Source organism: Dicentrarchus labrax, unplaced genomic scaffold (genome assembly GCF_905237075.1).
Source record: "Dicentrarchus labrax unplaced genomic scaffold, dlabrax2021, whole genome shotgun sequence".
Taxonomy (NCBI): domain Eukaryota; kingdom Metazoa; phylum Chordata; class Actinopteri; family Moronidae; genus Dicentrarchus; species Dicentrarchus labrax.
The window spans coordinates 12,480,223-12,501,469 of NW_026136705.1; the positions used below are offsets into that span (position 1 = coordinate 12,480,223).

The following is a 21,247-nucleotide window of genomic DNA, read 5'->3' on the forward strand; positions in this document are numbered from 1 at the left end:
CAAATGGCTTGAATTCTGGGGATTGTGAAAGCCACAGCATGGGATTCACATAATTTCCATACACATCAAACCATTCAGTGGCTCCGTATGCCCTGTATGGATGCATCTCCATTTGTTGTGTTCTGTCTACTCATTGATTTAGGTTTCTTCCTTGATTTATGGTTAAATTATATAACTTTTCAGTGCATACACAGAATAAATGCACACAGCCATAGACACACACATGCACACACACATTTGCATACAAGAGAGAACAGCTATAAAGTAAGACACCACTCAATTTAAGAATTTACATATTTATTCTTATGGCTTAAAATTAATATTCTGTCTGTGAGATTTAACGACTCTGTTCCAAACCAAGATATCAGAGACCAGAGGCTGTATTGTCACACTGATGTACCATACAGCAAAGAGCTGCTCCACTGACAGCAAAAAGAACAGTAATGAATATTTTAGTGCATAAACTACTATGTCCTTGTGAGTTTTCTATTATAGCGATGCCTCCCCAGACACCCTGACTCACAGACAACCATCTGCAGGAGTCATCCTTTTCTGTCTGTACCTGTAATGTACACCGGTGTGACATCACAGGCCTGGTTTGGATGGAGGAGGCAGTGCCAAATGTTAACTAATACAGATGGAGCTGCCCTCAGTGTCATCAAAATATCACATTCCAAAAGCTGACATTCTATGGTATTTCCCTGCATGATTATCTGAGGCTTTCTCATACCAGGATTTCATCAGACGGACCAATCTTCCTACCATCTTTCTTGTATATTACATAGCAATGAGCGAGATCAATAGCGCATTACAATACAAATAATTTACTGTTAACATTGTCTTCATCTCCGACCCTGATCACCCGTCACCTGTGCAAATAAAGATATTGGTTTGATGAACTCAAGCCTCTCATTATTATTCAACAAATATGTTTTGCGGGCACCTCATCATGAAATCCAAAATGTATGCACATTTTTCACTATATTTTTTTTTCTTTTTACATTTTTGACAACACACCGATTTGACCACAAGAAGCTAAGCAGCAGGTGAAAATATAAAGGAATTAATTGATGTCTTCTTCCTTTTTCACTAAGTTCCAACATATACAGAAAGACACACACATACCATATAAGACCCAGGAAACGTACTGCTTCCAAAATGTTTGGCCTTCTACTGGAAGCTTTAGACAGACTCTTAACAATATATGCATCAGACAGACTTAGCAGGCAAGCGACAGCCAGGTCGACACAGGAGTACAAGGGTCACTGCAACAGTGAAACCAGCACATGGCATTTCAAAAATGTCACATCTGTCAGACACTAGATGCATGAGATAAATATAGAAGTCCTTATGGCCAAATTCCCATAACAGCTATGACAAATGTTTGGAGATGAATCAGAACCTCTTGCAAAAGCATGCATTTATTTTGGCAAAAAATAAAGTTCAGCTGGTTGAGCAATAGCTTTTTGCTGGTCGGGAGCAGCCTTGTAATGTTGGAGCATCTTTATCTTTAACAGAACTGAGAGCAATGTCTTTATATGTCCAAGTCTGTCACATTAGTGACTTTGTATTGTGTGGAAAAAAACTCAGCAGGAAAGGTAAAAGCATTCCAGTCCAATCCCTTCATTCAAGTCATTGTGGGGCATTCTGGCTGTATCCAGACCACAGTTTGATGAAACGGGAAGAGAAGGAGAGACCAGACGTATTGCACATATGCATCCACACACACGCACTCACACCAAGCCCTCTTATTTTCTATGTCTTTGTCTTCATCATCTCCTCTGGTCCTACATCACGTTTTCGAACAGCTGCATGGATCTCATCATGGTTTCGTCCTGCCGAGAGAGAAGACAGTCAATCAGGGCAGAAGGATGCAATTAGCTGGTAATGTACTATACCCCTGCATATAGTATAGATAACCTTGCAGTATAAGCTACATGAAGACAACAGCTTCGAAATATAACATAATTTTTCACTTCAAAGAAACATCAGTTCCAGCTGTTTCAGAAGGACATGTCGAAGTTTGGACACTTTAAGTCTATATTATTTGTGATGTTTAAGTCTATTTTCTCTGCATCTGTATGGCCTCAGTTGGACTTAAATATAATTTGTGTATTTATGTGTACTGTTTGAGCAGGCCAAACATAATCTATGTATATCTACATACACTGTTTGCATCCTCATAGCTCAAAGGTGCACTTACTAGCTTTTGGAACCTTAAACTGCTTCTCATGGTCTTCATTGTGGTTGACAGCTCAAAAAAACTCATAAGTGCCTTTCTTTAAGTTTAGATTGAATTTTTCATATTATTCCATACATATAAAACAATGTACAGGAACATATTTAAGTAACTGTACTTTAGATAAATTCATGCTTACATATTCTTCCCACTTCAGCCACATATGGTAAAAATGTTATATATATTTTCATATTATTACACATAGAATTGGACAACTCAGATGTAGGACAACACATACCTCCTGGCAGGCTATGATAAACTCCTCTAAAGTCACCACTCCATCTTTGTTTTTGTCCATTTTCTGTGGAAAAAACATTGCAATATAATGTAATTCAGTATGACATAAAAGCACATTTTGAATAGTTATGTTGTTTTAGAAATGCATGTGTAGGAAACTGTTCTATCCACTATTACTATGGAACACAGTATGGAGAATAACAGTTTTTAAAAAAGGTGAAAAATTACTGCTAATGATATAAACTTTATAAGCCTCAATAAGTCTCAATAAAACCATAGGGGTTAATTTGGGAAGCTACTGGGGTATAATGAGAGGCATTAGGAGTCAGATTGTTTTTCCTCACGCTATGTAAACACAATGGGTTTAAAATCACCTCTCACTGTTAACAAAAAGGTTATATTCTTATTAATCTTATATATTATGAACCTGAAAAAAGGCATCCACATGCTGCTGGGGGACGTCTCCCTTTAGTGCAGGGTAGGTGTACTTTCCCATCATGTCATAAATGGCCCTCACAATCTCAGTCATTTCCTGAAACAAGAAAAGATTGACACTGTGGTGAGACATTGACCTTAGATGGCTAACAGAACACTGTATACACTGTGAGAGCAGAGTCTCACCTCTCTGTTTATGTAGCCATCTTTGTTAATGTCATAAAGGTGAAACGTCCACTCAAGCTTTTCTCTCAGTGTTCCTCGCAGCAGTATGGACAACCCTGTTACAAAGTCCTGGCAGCAATGGAACAGAAGACAAACTCAGATGGTTGTAAAGAAATGAAACATATTTGACATAAAATGCAATTGCAAAGGAGGATTATACCTTAAACTTAATGGAGCCATTGTTTGTAGTGTCAAATGCATTGAAAAGATAATGTGCATACATGCTTGCATCTGTAACACACACAAAAAAATAATGTGTAAGGTTTCCTGTTTTCAAAATGCTACACAGAGCAAAGAAATAGATGAAAACATTGCACTTTACCTCCATGAGGGAAGAACTGTGCGTAAATGTGTTTAAATGTCTCCTCATTTACCACACCACTTGGACATTCCTGTTGGGGGGAAAAATGATGAATTAAGGTCACTCTACTTGATAACATTAATGGGATCCCCCCCCCCATTTTTTGTGAGAATTCACCAGAACTGTGCAGTCTGAGTCATGTTACTGAAATCATCCCTAGAGTTTCTGGCAGAAACTTACCAGTGTTAATGCCAAACTAACATTTGTTTTATTTTACATTATTTCATTGTAACACAACTCACACTTTATCTCATAATCTTAGAACTACTCTTTACCGCTGGCAGAAAATGAATAGTTCCCAGCAACTGTTCGCGAGATAACGTCCTGGACTAATTAAAATGTATCACGTTATAGGCATGTCCTGTAATACTGTGTAGTCACAGATAGACCTACTTGGATGCAAACTGCTGGCTTACAGCTCCATGGATGCAATGGTGGTTTGTTAGTCTGTTGGTTCACCCCTTACTACTCAGCAATTATTGGATGGATGAAATGTTGTACAGACATTCATGCCAAAATATTAAATAATAATAAAAAAATAATTTGAAATAGCGTATCAGAAGTTGTGATTCTTAAATATCAGCAGGTCGCTGTTTAATGATAAATCCATGGGACTGTCCATGGGGATGCATTTCTCTCCAGTCCTCCCCCCCAGCCTGTTAGTCTGTATTTTCTTTTTGCAACTTTTTGGCTGACATGTCATGTTGCAATATTAATAAGGCTATGTTGTTCATTAAGACAGTCATTACAGTGTGGGTCCTTATTATTTTCTTGTCATACATACATTTCTCTAATCTACATGTTGCACAGTTGTGTGTTGGTTTAGTCAAGACTGCAGCACCCCTTATTCCAAATATGTATCTGTGATTCATGGTCCCCAGCAGATGAATCTTAATGACTTTGGTCACTTGATTGTTCATCTTTCTGCTGATAATATATCATGCTAACAAAAAAACTAAGATGGTGACCATGGTAAACCTGCTACTGTAAACATCAGCATATAGCATTGTCTTTGTGAGCCTGTTAGCATGCTAACATTAGCATCTTAGATATGAACAGTCACATCAGAATTCACGTGACATTTATGTTCATCTAACTTGGCATCCGTCATGCAGGTCACTTCGGGACCGCGACTGGAATCTGATGTAGACCACATTTAAAAAGTAATGTGAACAGCCACACAAAACATATTAGATCTGAGCAATAAACTGAGCACTAAGGCTTGCAGTGTCAATGTAGCCTTAGTCTTGTTCAAATAGGAGTGACCTGCATGGCTAGATACCATTAGTGTTAAATGGGAAATTGGAATTAGGGTGATCTAAATCTTTAATGTTTGAAGAATGCAGAACGTATGCTGTATGTAGCAATGTAAGTGTGATATTACATTCTTGAAGCCACGATAGAGGATCTGCAGCTCCTGTTTGGTGAAGTTAGTTTGGGCTTCCAGTTGCTCAAGACCCTCTGGCCTGTGACACACTGTTGTCATCTCAAGCTCGTCATCTGTTTTATCTTACAGGGAAGACAAAGATAGACACACAGAAAGAAATATACTTATTATACAGAATCATGTCAAGAATTCTACAATCCCTGTCTAACATGTGTTCTTCCCAGTCTTTAGAAATATGAAAACTGTAACACGCAGAAAAGAGACAACTCAGTGAAGCTTGAGAATGTTATGTCAGCCAGAAACAAATAAAAAATGTGATTAAACAGCAGAAAGGAGCGCTCACAAAGGTAGCAAGAAGCAGCAGAATGATAAGGCCAAAGAGGATCACATAGAGGTAAAAAAAAAAAAGGACAGCTTTAAGAAGAACTTGAAAAATAGATTTTCCCTTAGGAGTTGAGGGTTTTTATTAATGGCCACATGGTGCTCAGTATCGGGTGCTATGGAGATGCATGGTGGTTAATGATGTGAATAGCTCTGTTCTGCTCTGGGCAAGTGTTTGTCACTACGACTGTCTCCTGCTACAGGGCAAATACTATCCCGACATCCGGCAGTGGACACAATCCACACCAATGAGTTCTCCAACAAGAGCAAATATCTGGGAGAAAACAGACGCATAAATTGCTCTCTGGAAGTCTTTATTGGTTACACTGACAGCTGCACACCCTTGGAAAACAAAACCTAGTTGGCTGTTCAGACACATCTACAGCCTTACTGTATATTGGTGGTGGCAGGACAGCGTATTTACACATTTTTATATCCCCACTGGATCCTAGCGATATGCTTTGCTTCTATGGAGCCCAAGTGATAGTACTATATGCCAGTGCTGTAGTACTGGAGTCTGGTCTCTGACCCGATTTTTCTATTGTCTCGGACTTGTGTTGGACTCATTGGACTGGGTCTTGACTCGTCCTCCACTAGTCCTGGTCTTGGATTCGACAAAGGTGGTCTTGACTCAGCACTGTACTATGCTATATCATTGTATTAATTATATTAATTACTTAGTAACTAGACAAACTAGTTTAATAGCTGTGTCAGCATCAATCGGCTCAGTCAGCCTTTAAGAAAAGGAGATTAAAACGAATATTATCCTCCTCCTTTTTGGATGTCGGCGATGACTCATTCATTGCAGCCCATTCAGTGGCGGTGTCAAGATTAATCCTCATCCCTGAAACTGTATCATGCATCATCTGCCAGAGGCATTCTTAATTTGAATTTGATATCCGATATCATGTTGGTCATCCACTTTTTAGCAATTCCCTGAGGCATCGACTGTATGCAATGATAATATGAAAGTAAAGTCTAATTAGCTGCGTTTGTGGCTTTGAAGAAGGAAGAATAATTGCTTTTACTTTTATCTTTGTATCATTCTCATTTGGATCCAGTTTGTTATTTATTGGCTCTCTGTTTCAGTCCATGCAAAAACAACTATCAGTACACCACTTGCAGCTGTACAAATTCATATGTGTTTACTGAGATCAAAGGCTTACAAATATGTAGGTTGCATACAGTATGTATTAATGAGGGTACCCAATTAGTTTAATGCTGATTTAGAAATAATTGAAAAAAATAAGAGTTTGAAAGAGATCTTCCAGCTGCAGGGGGAATTCGAATAATAACCCAGAGAGATACTATGCCAGCTAGTTTAAGCAGTTTATTGTAAGCTTAGCACATTCTGAGACATATTTCCTGCCCCTTTTCACAGATTATCCCCCTTTTAGCACTACTTCTATAAGGTCTCTGTTTACTGAATGCTGAACTAGTGTGGGATATTTCTAATATTTACTGTAAGCTATCAGAACATACAGCATGTGATTATTTATGTATTGCTTTCTCTCAATCTTCCCTCCATCTTCCTCTGAGCTCCCTCCTGCGATCTCCCTGCCTCTTGTTGTCATGGGGATAGACAACCAAGATGAATGTGAACAGTGGTGAGTATACTGGATCAACTGACATAAAAAACATGTAAAACACAATTTGTACATTTATTTTTCCTGCGAGTAAAAGCCCCTCACCACATGACAACAAAACAACAAAGGGTGTTGTTTTGCTGTGCTTGTATGAATGTGTTTCTTGCTGCCAGAACACGTTTGCTTTCCTGCAAATGTGATAGTGTGATCAGAAACAGATGAAATAAAATGAGGGCGAGAAAGGGAAACAGGGAGAGGTGTTGATTATAGGAGGGGTGATACATTGGGAAGAGAGAAAGAAGGAGGTGGAAGAGTGTGAAGAAAAATGGTGTGAGAAAGAGAATAACACAAAACAGAATATAGAATTACACAATATGTTTGGGGGACATAAACAAACACTTAGCTATTGATCTCGGAGGATGAAGAAAGGGACCTATTGATTTTGAATTTGAGGTTTACTAGTAGCGACTAGCTTTTCCTGCCCGGGGGAATAAAACACTTACTGACAATAATAATCTTACCAGATGACAAACCCAAAAGGGATTTATTCCCACAAGATTCAGGCAGAGCAATGCTGCAGACCGACATTCCCAGTGTTTATGCTCATATGCAAGGCAGTACAATGTGCAACAGCTGCTCTGCACAGAAACCTTCATAAGCATGTACAGGGAGGGAAGTGTTTTATGATGTATGAAGTGATGCAGATAAGTAAGTGTGTGTCAGGTGGTGAATTTATAGACAAACCGTAGCTCTGTCATACTGTTAATGACAACTGCGACACAGACTGTTTGAGCGACTGGTTGTAAAAGTGCCGCAGGCCCAAGTGTTGCTTTTACTGATCCCACCAGGTTGGATTCAGTTTGCTATTCTGGTGTGCCTGGCAAAGGTCTATCACAAGTTTGACATTTTGGGACCTACGCTTATTTGCCTTCTTGCTGAGAGTTAGATGAGAAGATCCATATCACTCTAATGTCTGTAGAGTCGATATAACACCACGGCCAGCTTATCTTAGCGTAAATACTGGAAACAGCAACAAGTAAACAAAATCCACCTACCAGCCCCTCTGAAGCTCAATAATAAGCAGGTTATATCTTGTTTGTTTAATCCAGTAACTTCCTTGAGTAGGGAGGAAGTTACTGCACCCACCCACAAGTTAGACAGGCTCATACAACCACAATACGTCATTTATACATTTAAAGTTTCATATGGATGAAATAAAGGAGATATGACATTTTAATTGGTGATCTTTAGGCAGATTTTGGTCTGTAAAAAGGGCCAGGCTAGCGGCTTCTCCCGCTGAGTGGAATCAATCTTCTCAAACTATTCCTTTATTTCCATTGAAAGTAGGTTATTTCAGAACGACAGCAATTACTTTCTGTTTTCTTAATTCTTTTTGAAATTCATGTCATGGAACACCAGCAGCTGCTATAATCTTCAGTCTATGCTGTGAGTTTTGTCTGTGCCCCTTTTTAAAACTTCCTGACAAACCAGGCACCACAGACATATCCACCATACAAGCCATTCTACCTGTGGCCAGTGACACAAACAACAACTTCTCCAGACAGGAATGTTAGGCATGTCTTATAAAAAGATTTTGGCTGGTTTTGCACATATATATTAAATTCACTGTATGCTCTGTGGTCTACAACACAATATTGTATATAAGCTTTCTAATTATGCCTTATTTTTATTTGTATCCTTCACTGACCCACCTCTTTGATCTGTTTCTTGTGCTGCTGTGATATGTGCTGCTGTTGTATGGCTGGCGGCACAAAACAAAGTTTAATGGACCTTAAAAAATAGCATGACCTCAGTGAATTTTTTCCATTTTGTTCAAAGGCTTTTATCAAAACAACGATTCATCTGCATAAAAGCAGAGACCAAGGATCCCGCTTGTCTCAAGAGGTGATACATCCAACGTGAGAGAGTAATTGCTTCGTTTGCTGGTTCGTGTATTTTATCTCTATTTCATGCTAATATAAATTCATCATTCATCCTAGCTGAGAATTGTTCACACTCTCCTCTTATGCCCCTACAACCCAGTCTCCATGACAACAGGGATCTCAAGCATAAGGCCAGGGAGAGGTATGATATGTGAGCTGCGTTTTAATTCACATGCTCTTGCCTGAACCCTCCTTCGCTCCCCCTCTTTCTTTCACTCACTCACACATTGAATGGACACCTGCACGTGCGCACACACACACACACACACACACACACACACACACACACACACACACACACACACACACACACAAAATCACAGCATCAGGGGCAGTGATTTTGCACTCTGGTTTTTTTCAAGGACATCCTACTTCATGGCATACTGTAATCTCTCCATCAGGAACACACGCAGTACATGTGTTATGCCTCACACGTAAAACTTTTTTTATTTTATGTAAAAAGCTTGTATTTCAAAAAATAGCATCAACGCTGTTGGTGAATTTACTTTACATGTATGTGACATGTGTTGCCATTTGGTTACATGTAAGTAACATTTAGTAAATGCATTAACTGGTCTATTTTTCTGACTGACTTCCTTGTCCAAAAATTTATAGTCGCTCCACAGAAATATGGCAAACATATAAATGTTATTACTTATGTTAAATTTGCATGTGTGCAACACATAGCAATATATAATAAATAAATAAATTACAATTAGTCCAAATTCTTATCTGAATGTTTTGTTTCTGAGGTAATTTCTCTCTGCTCTCTCTCTCTCTCAGTTCAGCTTTCTGTTGCGCTTTTGTCTTCCTTCCATCTTTTTCTGACTAATGTTGACGTACCTCTGGATGGTCTCCTCTGCTTGGTTTGCATGGTCAAAGTGCCCACCACTGCTCCCATGTTGTCACCGTGGAAACCAGCCTGGTCAAACAACCCAGAGAGTAATGGTCCTCTATTTATTTCACGGTCTTGTCAGCCTGTCGTCGTATCTGTATCTGCCTCCACAGCTTTGTATCGTGAAGGGGCTTTGCCCCCCCTTGTTTCCTGTTGCTGGTTTCAGATCTGTCACTGAGGGGCGACTCTCTTCTTTGAGCTGATTCTCTTGGATTTCTGATCTCCTTCTCAAAACACACACCCACAAGCTGCTCCTGCCTTTCTGCGCCACTCCCTCCGTTCTGTGCCTGATTCTACTCATCTGTCAGCCTTTCCCCCTCTTTCAAGCTCCCTGCCTCCTCATGCCCTCATGTTATTATGGAGTGCTAGTAACCAATGCTGTACTCAGTAATAACACCACTGACATGTGAATGGTAGCAGGTGAAGGTCATCCCTTTAAAGCTGACAGATATTCATTACCTATTTCTCTCTCTTTGTTGCCTTATACATACACACATGCACACACAGTAACACACACACATACACACCACTCAACCCAATGGTTAATGATGACTACAGTTCAAAACCACTTCAAATTAGTGCTGTGCTCCCTGACGCATGGTTTGTACCATAATGAGCTTGTAGATATATGACAGCTGTTAAGGCTGCCCACTTGTGTGCATATGTTTGCATGTTAATTCACCACTGTAACGTGGCTAGACCTTTTCCTCTCTCTTTCTTATATTCTAATGTGGAGGGCAACAGCGAACAAGTAATTTTTTTACTGTGGAACAAACAAGAACATTAGAGTGTTTGATGGTGTCAATTAATGTTCATGGAGCAGCTTCGATTTAAGAAAATGAGACGGGGTTTGGATTAAAACTCAAACAGCTTTGTGGCAAGCAGAAGTAAATGTTTATTATATTTTAAGTGCTTTCTCTGCCCAAACAATATCATTCACTGTGGTAAAAGGCAACTAATGTGTACAAATATATCTCTGGATATTAGTATATTCTGTTTTAGGATTTGATTTGTTTTTGCCAGAGATTCTCTGCTGCACTGACATGAAGAGAAGCACAGAAAAAATGTCTTTTAATATTCCACTGGTGCTGACCAGAAATGTAAATGCTCTTTCTGCCTCAGTCTTTCTTTGTGTGTGTGTGTGGGGGGGGCTTAAAAAACTTTTGATTTAAAATGGGTGCCATTTTTTCAACCCTTTTTCTTTGTTTCTTGAAAGTTGTGTTTCTCTGTTACAACTGTAAAAAAAGAAAAAGCCATGTGAAAGGAGTACGGTGGCCTTAAAACTGGAAAAAATACAGGAAAAAACACACTACAGAGTCTTTCAGGAATTGAATATGTATTCCCTAATAGTTATGTAAGCCTTGAAAACTTTCCTTATCTGTGCTGTGTTTGTCTACGCTGTTTGAATAGCAGGAAACTGCACAGAACTGCACACTGCTGTTCAAATTATTATTCAAATTGTGTGCGTGTGGTTTGCTGATTGCAGTCTTGTGATTGCTCAGATAAAAATTTAACATGCACTGATTAATTAAACATACAGTCATGCATAATTTGGATAAATATACACCTCTCTCATGGAAGGTGTGCTACCTTTTGCTACAGTTTTCCTGTTTGTGTTTTCCTTTTTTTTCCAACCGTATTTCCCTCCATTCAAATATTGTCACACTAAAATAAGGAAGTTACCATTTCACCTTTACAGATAGTCATGCATTTCATGTAGTGATTTCCCATCAATATTTATTACTTTTACTTTCTGGGAAAATCAGAGCAGTCACATTATCTTAGAGCAGGAAGCATAAATAAAAAGGGATATCACAGATGTTTAAACAACCTTTCTTGTCCACTTCTCCCATTACAAATAGAAAAAAGGCCACTGACACACCAACACACACATACAAACAATTGCAGATGGAGAATTAAGTATTCAGATTACTCTAAGTAAGCCGTTGTAATCCTCATGACAGATGTTTGCCATCTGGAACTGCCTTTCTGCAACGCATCACCCTGAACAGTGACAAGCACCAAGGACACTGCACTGCAGTCTGACTTCATAATCGCTTCATTATCTTTCAACCAGTTCACAGTCTGCACAGGAAGAGCTCCCCACCACCAACAGCCATCACAGAAAACTGTTTCATTCTGTCGGTAGGATTTAAAATGTGAAAGATCAATAAAGATAAGGATCAAAACCAAATTAGCACAAACACATCAACCACCTATTATTAAGATTAATCAAGTATAACTTATTTTATGCTTTGGTTATCAATATTCCATTCTTTTTCACTTCCATGTGAGTTTGCAGAATACATACCCATCGTTTATGAAAAGCCATTTAACTCACACATCATTTCATGTAAAATCATGACGCCTGAGACTGTGTCTTCAGTTACATTTAGCCTTATCTGATTGAAACCATTTTTAAAATGTGATAAATAGCACATTTTCCTTCAAGGCTCATCAACCAAAATTTGGAAGCTATGTAAGAATCTGGAGAAATTGCAATCTCTTTTGGCATGAGATGGCATTTTAAGGCCTGCTAAGTGGTGCTCTAGTCTGATTATGCAAGAGCTCCTATCATTGAATTATTTGGTCTCTAGAGCTCCTTTAACATTCCTCTGTCACCTGCACACTCCACATTAGAAATAGCTGTGCTTTAAGAGGTGACAAATGATGAAGGGAGAAAGGGCCACATGAAGCATCAAGCGTCTCTGTATGAATTATGGATGTACTGTACAGTCCCTTATGCATATAAGTCAGTTATAAAAATGAAATGAAAATGTGGACATAGTATTTGATTAAGTCTCTTCAAAACACAAAAAAAATCAGCTTAAAGATGTTTTTTTCTGTTTCATATTATTCTAAATGTAATAGTTTCTGGTCTTTTGACAGGTTGGACTACACAAGCAGTTGAATTTGGCCTAGGTAAACAAAACAAGAAAAATAATGAGTTGGCGTCCTAATCTTTACCAGCTCCGGTAATCCGTAATTTAGGAATAGGAAAATTGGTTATTTGAAATGTATACGGTAACAAATATTCTAATAATCTTTTAGTTTTTTTTTTTTATTTCAGAGAGATAATAAAAAGAGAAATTGTATCATAAGAAAACTGAATGTACATGTTTTCTTTTGTCTTTGCCTTGTATTAAAAAAAATATTTGTTGAATTAAGGAGACGTTAAATTAAATCAAATAGCTCATATTTAAGTGCTCATTGCGTTCATACTGTACAGAGGAGTGCCCTCAAAACAAAACAAATAATGTTTGGAAAAATATGCCACTGGCTGTATTGTATATATGGTTTGACCGTGTGCTTTTTATTGGTCAGCTCAGACTGCATGAACAGTCTTTTTGGTTAAGTTGTGGTGTTACTCTTTAAACAACAGGTGGCAGCAGAGTACAGTGTTTCCTGGTACAATCAGCCTGGGTCACTATAAGCTCATTTTGCTCTAACTAAAGAGAACCATGAGCAAACATTTTAAAAATATGTGAACATGTAAGGAGAAGATCCCACTACAATACAACATACCCAGCCATCCCCATACTTCTAACTGCAACAAATACTTGTCTGATAAAAGTAGATTGTGTGTGTGAATATCAGATAGTAAAACAATGAGGCTGGAGAGAATTAATGTGGAGAATGAAACACACTGAGGAGGCAAGAGATAAAAATAAATCTAGAAGAAGATGGTTACATAAAAGTGTGTAGTGAGGTGATGTAAAAAATTAAAAGCAGAGACACACACTGTCAGCTCCAATCCACTGCTTTTACAGCCACAGAAGAAGGGAACGAATGGGAGGAGAAGGAAAGAAAGAAGAGAAAGAATTTTTTTGGGGGGGGACAGTTTACAAATGCAGGGTAATGCTGGGTAATTCTGCCATATGTTTTGGTGATATGGCAGAAGTCCACTGGGCATAGATCTGAATCTGTCTCAACAGGGTGGGATGATGTGACTCTGACTGCAAGGTTATCCATTAAAAGGACACATGTGACTTGTAATAGCAAGGGACAGATGCAGCATGGGGCCGGATGAGTGGGTTTCTGTCTCCACCTACTCCTGCTGTTTCCAACAGGACCTGAGTTGCTGCGAAAAATGGTGCAAACACCAGAATGTGTATATTACGGTACAGGCGAAGCATTTTGGTCTCAACATGATGAGACTATGTAACTTTTGCTGAACTTTGGCTACTGTGGATACAAATGATAATTATGGGATAATGCTAAATGCTGAACTAATATATCCACTACTTTATTTAACTTAAATGCAAAGCTGTATGCAACAGTAGCATCACTGTATAGGAGTCATACAGTGAGTGAACTGACTCGGACAATACATTATACAGCAATATTCACATCAAGTTTGTTACATTAGCATAGATCAGCCACCACACAACATTTACAATTTAAAAAAAAAAGAGATGAGGAAAACAGGGAGAGAGAGAGAGAGAGAGAGAGAGAGAGAGAGAGAGAGAGAGAGAGAGAGAGAGAGAGAGAGGGAACATGCAGCAAAGGGCCACAGCTTGGAATCAAATCCAGTTCACTGTATTAAAGACTCACACATGGGACGCACATGCCACCAGGTGAACTACCAGGCTCCTTAACAATGTTTTGTTCAATCACTTTTTGTTAAATGTTAATAGCTTAGGTTTATCAGACACATATGGAAATGTCAATACTTGGGTTAGGAGTAATTTTAGTTGCTGAGTGGCTCATATAGCGGCCAACACTCACTATGAATGGTTGGCTAATGTTTATTAGTGCTGAGTACAGTCTTAACTTTACATTTCACAGCCTCATAAAAAGTACATTACACGCAACAGGACAGCTCAGCAGGTGCCTCCTCAATTTCCCTTAAAAATGTTAATAACAATAATAATAATAATAATAATAATAATAATAATAATAATAATAATAATAATAACACATTGAAACATAATGATAAAAGACAAATTATCAATGGGTTCCTAAAATTTCACTAGGAGCTTTGCATGCATAGACACTGTCTTGAAAGTGTTGTTCAGTCATAATAAAGAATTTAAGCATTAAATGAAGTAACAGAAGAGCTAGTATCAAATTCAAGCATATAAAGTACAGTATAAAAGTATAAACACTTAAAATACACCAGCCACTAGGGACCTAAGAATAACAGCAAGTGTCAGTGAGCTTAAGGCCCTAGGCATTTCACCACCCATATTTCCGCAACTCTGACTCTCCAGCTTGCAGTGTTTAAAGGTCTGAAGATGAATATACATGCTGCTGCGTTTGTAAGCAGAGCATTTTAAAAGGTTAAAGTCAGTTTACAGTTCATGTCACTATATATATATATATAAGTGTGTGCAGGCAAATATGCATGACAAATCAATCTGCTGGAGATGTGTGTGTGTTGGAGATAAAGGACTTATATTTTTCAGTCTACCTGACATGCTTGCGTGTGTGAAACTGAATATGCATGTGTGTGCATATTTTCATGTCTTCTTCCATGCATACTGTATGATACAACCCACATACTGGGTTGGCAGATTTTGCATGCTATCATACATTCTGCAGAGCGGAGATGATGCCCTGTAAGAGTAAATTGTGCAGAGAAAAGTTTCAATCTGGAACATTGAAAAAGTAGATTACTGTAAAGATCAACTCTTTCCATTATGTTATTTGAATATGTCTTATGTTACCCTACCCATGAATTCCACTGTTTCAATGTCATTTATATTATTATATTATATTATTATTTATTTATGGTTGTGAACACACTTAAAATGTGCGTTGGACAGAATTAAGCCACAACTGGTGATCCAAATTAGAAAAGCCCTGCGGTTGGGAATTAAAAAAGTAGTTCAAAGTAGTTATTAGATGTTTTGCAAATACATTTGGTTGAAAAAATGCACAATACAAATATTATGCATCTTTTTATTTTTTATTGGACAATAAAGCTGACTTTGACTCTGACTTTCAACTTTTTTTTTTCTAGTATTGTATTTATGGACACAATAAGGGGGTCATATGTACAATATGTAATACAATCTAACACAATAGCCTTACTTTGTTAGTGTTCCGATTCTATTGAGTATGTATCAGTAACATGTTGATTCAGCTTACTTTTTGAGGCCTTAGTTCTTAGTGTTTTATACTAAATTGCACTGTATTACAATTAGTCTTACTGTTTGTGTGCACCCCTTTTGGAATGTATATATACAATCTTGGGCATGTTGATCCTGATATATCACAATGATGAGCTGATATTGCATAATTCACACTTTGAAGCACACATACATTACACCAAGTGCTGTGCTAAATTAGAAAGCTATCTATATTTTCTCTCACATTAGCAGGCAAAACCCATACATTGAACATTCCCAATGTGGGCTGAAGCGATGGAATCACTGGGCCCCATTTTAAATGTATAACTTTGTATTTTGACTAGAGGCACTTAATTAACTCAGTGACATTCAATTATGGCACAAATGAAGACACAGCCTAATGCACAAGCATCGTAACCTTAAGTAACAAAAGGTCAGTGCCATGTGCTGCAATCAGCAAAGCACAAAAGAACATTTAAGGAGAAGCAGCAAACATGCACAGAGGCACAGTATCAAGGGACTGGATGTTCAATAGAATTCAAACTCATTTCATCAACTACTCAGCCTTTGAGGACACAGAGGGCAAGATAACTGGTATCTACAAATAATGACACTAGGAGCCCCGAAGGTGTCCTAGAGGCCAAAAAAAAGAAAGATAAATCTGTGCTTTCAAATCAGTGTGCAAGGATTACTTAAACTGTGCTCTGGGTTGAATATTGTTTTTGGTGTGAGACAGCCGCTTTCAAGCTCTGTCTCTTGCTCTCGCACCGCCCAAACAAAAACCAAAAATATACATACAGTAGCTGTAAATACTGCCTCCGCTCCTAAGCGTCTGGCTTTACTTTGGTAATTAGCAATTGAAGTTTAGCCCCTTACGCATTTCTTTGTTATAGAAAAGGATGGATAGTCCACAGACTCCCAGTCTTTAGACACTTAAGATATGTGGCTGCAGTGCATGACCTAGATTGTCAACCCATGCAGCCATAAGTAGGCTGTATTATTTCCAGAATAGCACAGTAGCTGACAAAGCCACCATAGAACACATAGTTTCACTCTCAGCAGGGTGCATTACATAGCATACATCTGTACTTATTTTATATTAGAGATGCAAAAACTGCAGTACTTAGTAGTTTTTGTATTAAAGGAACACCATACTAATATGCATATACTTCAGATGTTTTGAGGTTTTGAGGTTCTGCTGGACAACCAGTAACCAGGTAATGAGATATAAGTAGTCTTCAAGAGTTTGGTTAATCATCCAACATTATACAAGCTACTATTAAGTTGTATCCTCACAAATTGCTTGCTCCTTTTGAAAAAAATAAAATAAAATAAAAAATCCAAGAAAAAATTCATAGGTTTTGTAAAATATCCCAAACACATATCCAGGTGTCATATTTGTGAATTTGTTGTCAGTCTGATGAAATTGTTGCTTTTTTTGTATTTGTGTAAGAAATCAATTCCTGGCAGTAGATATGCCTGCAAGTGATTTAGAGCTAGATACTAAGAGTGGTGGTTGGAAAATAGTGACTACATGTATATTGGAGGAGTCACATGGTGGAAAAATGCCCATGGCCCACAGTGAGAGTTTAAATGAAGCATTGCGTGCACCTGCACTAATATTTCATACGCCATATTTGTGGGCAGGTTCAGATCTGAATTTAAAATGCAGGTCAGAGTTTTTTTTGGAAGTGAGAACAGATCAGTGTGTGTTTTATCAGTCGTGACTGACTTACAGCTGCACTCTGACTTGATGACTCAGCATTTGTTTTTGTTTTTTTGCTGTTGAGGTGAGAAATAACTTTCAACTAAAGGAAGATAGAGGTCGCGAGGAGAAAGGGAGCCAGGGCTTTTAACACGACAAGATGCTGAGAGTGCATCTCAACTGTTGCCCAAAGGGGGTGTACGGATGACGCATACATGACCTCATCATTCAGCTCTTACCAAGATCATACGGAAAGTCCATAAGAAGCCTAATCTACCTCAAATATAAGGCACCCCATAGGCCAACCCAATAAACCTTTTTAACACCCTTGATGGTAATGCAAACAAATGTGCATTATAAACAAGATTAAACACAAACTCTGATTTAAATAGGAATAGAAATAGACAACTGATCAATCTGAACATTTTATCTGTAATTCTAATATGCACTGACTGAGTAGTTTTGTGGTTTTCCAACCAAAGAGGGAATTTTCCATCTTAGATTATTTCATTTGAAGCAGTTTAAAAAATATATTTTTTGTGAAAATATTCAGTATTTCACAAAAAAAAAAAAAGAAGCTAAAAGTTGAGAAATTCAAGAAAAGCATTGTGTGTAAGAGAAATGTCTTGTTGACTGACCCCTAGGTTGGGTGCCACTGGCCTATATGTAAAAGAGCCACAAATTCTCTATCCATATCTGGCTCACCTGACCTGATAGCTCAATATAGCTGCCACCAGCACAGCACCGGTTACAGTATATCTCTATTTCAGTGTCCAAAGCAGTTCATACTCAGTTATGCAGCTCCTATTGGCATTAAGATTAGGAATTATATTGCATTTCCACACCAAACTATGTCACATTGGAGCACTGTTGCATCACTAAATAGGAGGTAATGTTGTATTTATATATGCTGAAACCCTTAGATAGCAAGTGATCAGTGTTTTGCTCAATGACACCATGACAACACTTTGCTGTGAGAACTGAATCTTGACCTTGACCACATGGCAATATACTGTGCATCACAATGTGTCCAAACTCAGTAGTGGCGTGCAACTAAAACACCACTGGACCACACTTACCAAGACACTCTAAAAATCCATTACATGTTGGACGTAGCCTTGCACAAACCCACACGGTATCTAATCAAGTACAAATAAACTGTGTGAATGCACACTTAAGTGATAGATGTACAGTGAGTGTATCTGCATTAGAGTAAAAAGCCAAAGTACCTTTTGTGAGGGTTCCTGAGACCAATCTCTGCAGGGACTGGATTAATTTGAGCACCCCCTGCCTGCAGCGGCTGGTACAGCCAGCCATCCTGAGGTAGAGGCAGAGGGAATCTGTGTCCTCCAATATATCTAAATAAATAAATAAAAAAAAAGGTTTGAGTTTGCAAGCGTATTGACAATGTTCTCTCAGGAGTTGCTGCTATAGGGGAGCAATCCTTGTTGCAAAGAAGAATCTTCTTCAGTAGTTTCTGTGATGAGACATGATCAGGTCCTTTAAGGGGATCCTTGTGGAGAAAAAAAGAAAGAACTGAGATAATAATTCACCTGCAAAATTAAGCTTGTAGTATAGCTTGAAAACCAAACAATCTATATTCTCTTCCACACAGTTAGACCTGAGTACTTGTTAACTCAAGCACTATTAACTCAGGAACAGGTATTCAGATACTCACTCAGTCAGAAACTGATGCTCACACACTCGAAGGAAGAGTGGGTAAGTTTAGAGGCAGGTACTGAAACGGTGCTAGAGTTGCCAAAAGAGCCAGACAGGCAGAAATGTTGATTGGAAATATAAATCCAGATCTGTATGTTAAACTTTAAAAAAAAAAAAAAGAGCAAAGTCGTGTTCCACAGACCAAAATGAGGCAGAAAATAAATTATTGAATGCACTCCCAAAGTAGAATGTGAAGAGCTGTGTGCCCAAGTTCTGTTCGTACCAAAAAAAGAGCAGGGAACCTCATCCAGTTCTTCTCACCTCCTCTCCGTATTTGTCTGATCACTCTTTTTCTCTCCTCCTCTTTGTCTTGTTCTCTGTCTTGAGGTATTGTGAGGTAGCACTTTCTCCTCCAGTATATATATTTGTGTGTGAGGTTTTTCCTCTGAGTTGCAGTGGGAGCCCTGCGGCTGTGGTCTGTGGAGGAGCTCTGCTCTGGTGCTCTCAGCAGATCTGTACTGCAGACAGCTCCAGCAGCCACCACCGTACCCGCCCTCCCTCTTGTATGCTCCCTCCTCCTGTCTCGCATTTGTGCTTCCTCTCGGTCTGGCAAATGCTCATTCTACTACCTTTTTCTATAGTAATTCTACACAGTTGCATGATCCATGATCAATGTGGGAAAAAGGGAGGGAAATAAGGTTGGTGGTTCATGGTTTACAGGCTAGAGCTCAAATCCCTCTGGCAAACATATTTTTAAAGTTTTTTACAGCATCTTTTCCCTTTTGTACTAAATGTTTTACATTAAATGGACAATCATTCATGGCATTTTATTGTGAAATTACACAATATTATCATATCCTTTTCACACGTCTTACCATCTACTTGGACACATCATCAATGTGTTTTGCAAGGGGGCATATCACAGCTTAATGTGAAACATAAGTAATACAGTCCACTGTATTAAATCAGTACATCAATGCCTTTATGAATTAGACATTTAGGGCTTAAATGTATTTTCTGCAAGATGTTTTCTCTCCCCCAAAGTCACATAAAGGAAGAAAACTGCACCCCAAACCTCTTCTATTTACTTTAAAGTGTTGACAACATGTAAAAATAAAAAAATCAACCCCAATTGCCATAATAAAATGTTAATAATACTTTATTTGAAATTATAGAAACTATTACTTTCATATTCATATTAGTTTTATATTTGCCGGATGTGCGAATATCAAAAATGATTAAGAACCTTTCCTTGCAGAGTGTTGAGCTCACAGCTCAGCTAGCTTTCTCTTGTGTCAACATATGGAAACCCTTCATTAAAATAACAAGGTACACAAATATTATTATTGTACAGCAATGCATACACATTAAGGTTCTGAAAAAAATAAAAGGAAGTCTCAGAAAGAGATCAGAGAAGGCTGTTTCTCAATATGTATGTGAACTGCTGTGCATGTACATGTGGATATGGTTTTGAAAAAGAAAAAAGATGGATTGAAAGAAGAAAACTCTAACAGAACAGAGGCCATACCAGAAGAATGGCTGTCCACAGCAATAATATTAGTCACCATCAATATTATCTGTACAGCTATGGCAGGAAATACATCTGTTATCCTGAATGCACATTTGTTGTCACTATGGTGATCAGGCACCCACCAGAACTGAGAAGGTATCACTGCTGAAATATCACCAAATCATCTTTGCCAACTTCACATATATGCAAGCAATCGCTCATAAACACACAGAGTACTCTGTCACGAAATGACTTTAAGACAGGTTATGTAAGCCTGCAGTTTGCTTGTGTAGACAGAGCTTTTTGTTTCTCACTCCACTGGACTGGGGAAATGCTTGAGGAGAGCATGACGCAGTGCTTCCTCCATCTATTTTTTTCCCCTTCATCATCTTGTCTATATTTAATGTGTATAGATTCTTTTTATCTCCTAACAGGCACAGTCACCATTGCATTTTAGGAAGTCTCTATCTAACACTGTCTCTATCCTAAATGTCACACATGAAAAAAAAAAAAGAAACCACAAAGGGAAGAACATAGCTTTCGTGACTTGGTCGTTGGTGGTTGTTTGCACAATCCTGTTTCGATCCCAGGAGAGGAGCACTTTACTCAC

At 38.3% G+C, this 21,247-nt stretch overlaps 1 protein-coding gene across 2 annotated transcripts; it reads right to left on the reverse strand.

Annotated features, from left to right (window-relative positions):
- Positions 1–280: 280 nt before the first annotated feature.
- Positions 281–19,624, reverse strand: kcnip1b (Kv channel interacting protein 1 b). 2 transcript variants are annotated; one of them, XM_051401940.1, is made up of 9 exons: positions 19,147–19,624; positions 18,698–18,826; positions 4,882–5,006; positions 3,459–3,528; positions 3,297–3,367; positions 3,098–3,205; positions 2,904–3,008; positions 2,478–2,540; positions 281–1,835 (listed from the first exon to the last, which is right to left on the reverse strand). In XM_051401940.1, the coding sequence occupies exons 2-9, from the start codon at positions 18,783–18,785 to the stop codon at positions 1,788–1,790; spliced, it is 678 nt and encodes a 225-aa protein (XP_051257900.1). In that variant the 5' UTR covers positions 18,786–18,826; positions 19,147–19,624; the 3' UTR covers positions 281–1,787. The 2 variants fall into 2 exon arrangements, with proteins under 2 accessions (XP_051257900.1, XP_051257901.1); XM_051401941.1 differs by lacking the exons at positions 18,698–18,826; positions 19,147–19,624 and adding an exon at positions 9,638–10,042.
- Positions 19,625–21,247: the final 1,623 nt, after the last annotated feature.

Excerpts from the sequence above, each read along its gene's own strand:
- kcnip1b (XM_051401940.1), bottom strand. The coding sequence starts at position 18,785 with ATGGCTGGCTGTACCAGCCGCTGCAGGCAGGGGGTGCTCAAATTAATC. Across the intron at positions 3,206-3,296 it reads ATGGCTCCATTAAGTTTAAG|GACTTTGTAACAGGGTTGTC; the intron begins GTATAATCCTCC and ends CATTGCTGCCAG. Across the intron at positions 1,836-2,477 it reads TTATCATAGCCTGCCAGGAG|GACGAAACCATGATGAGATC; the intron begins GTATGTGTTGTC and ends CTCTCTCGGCAG.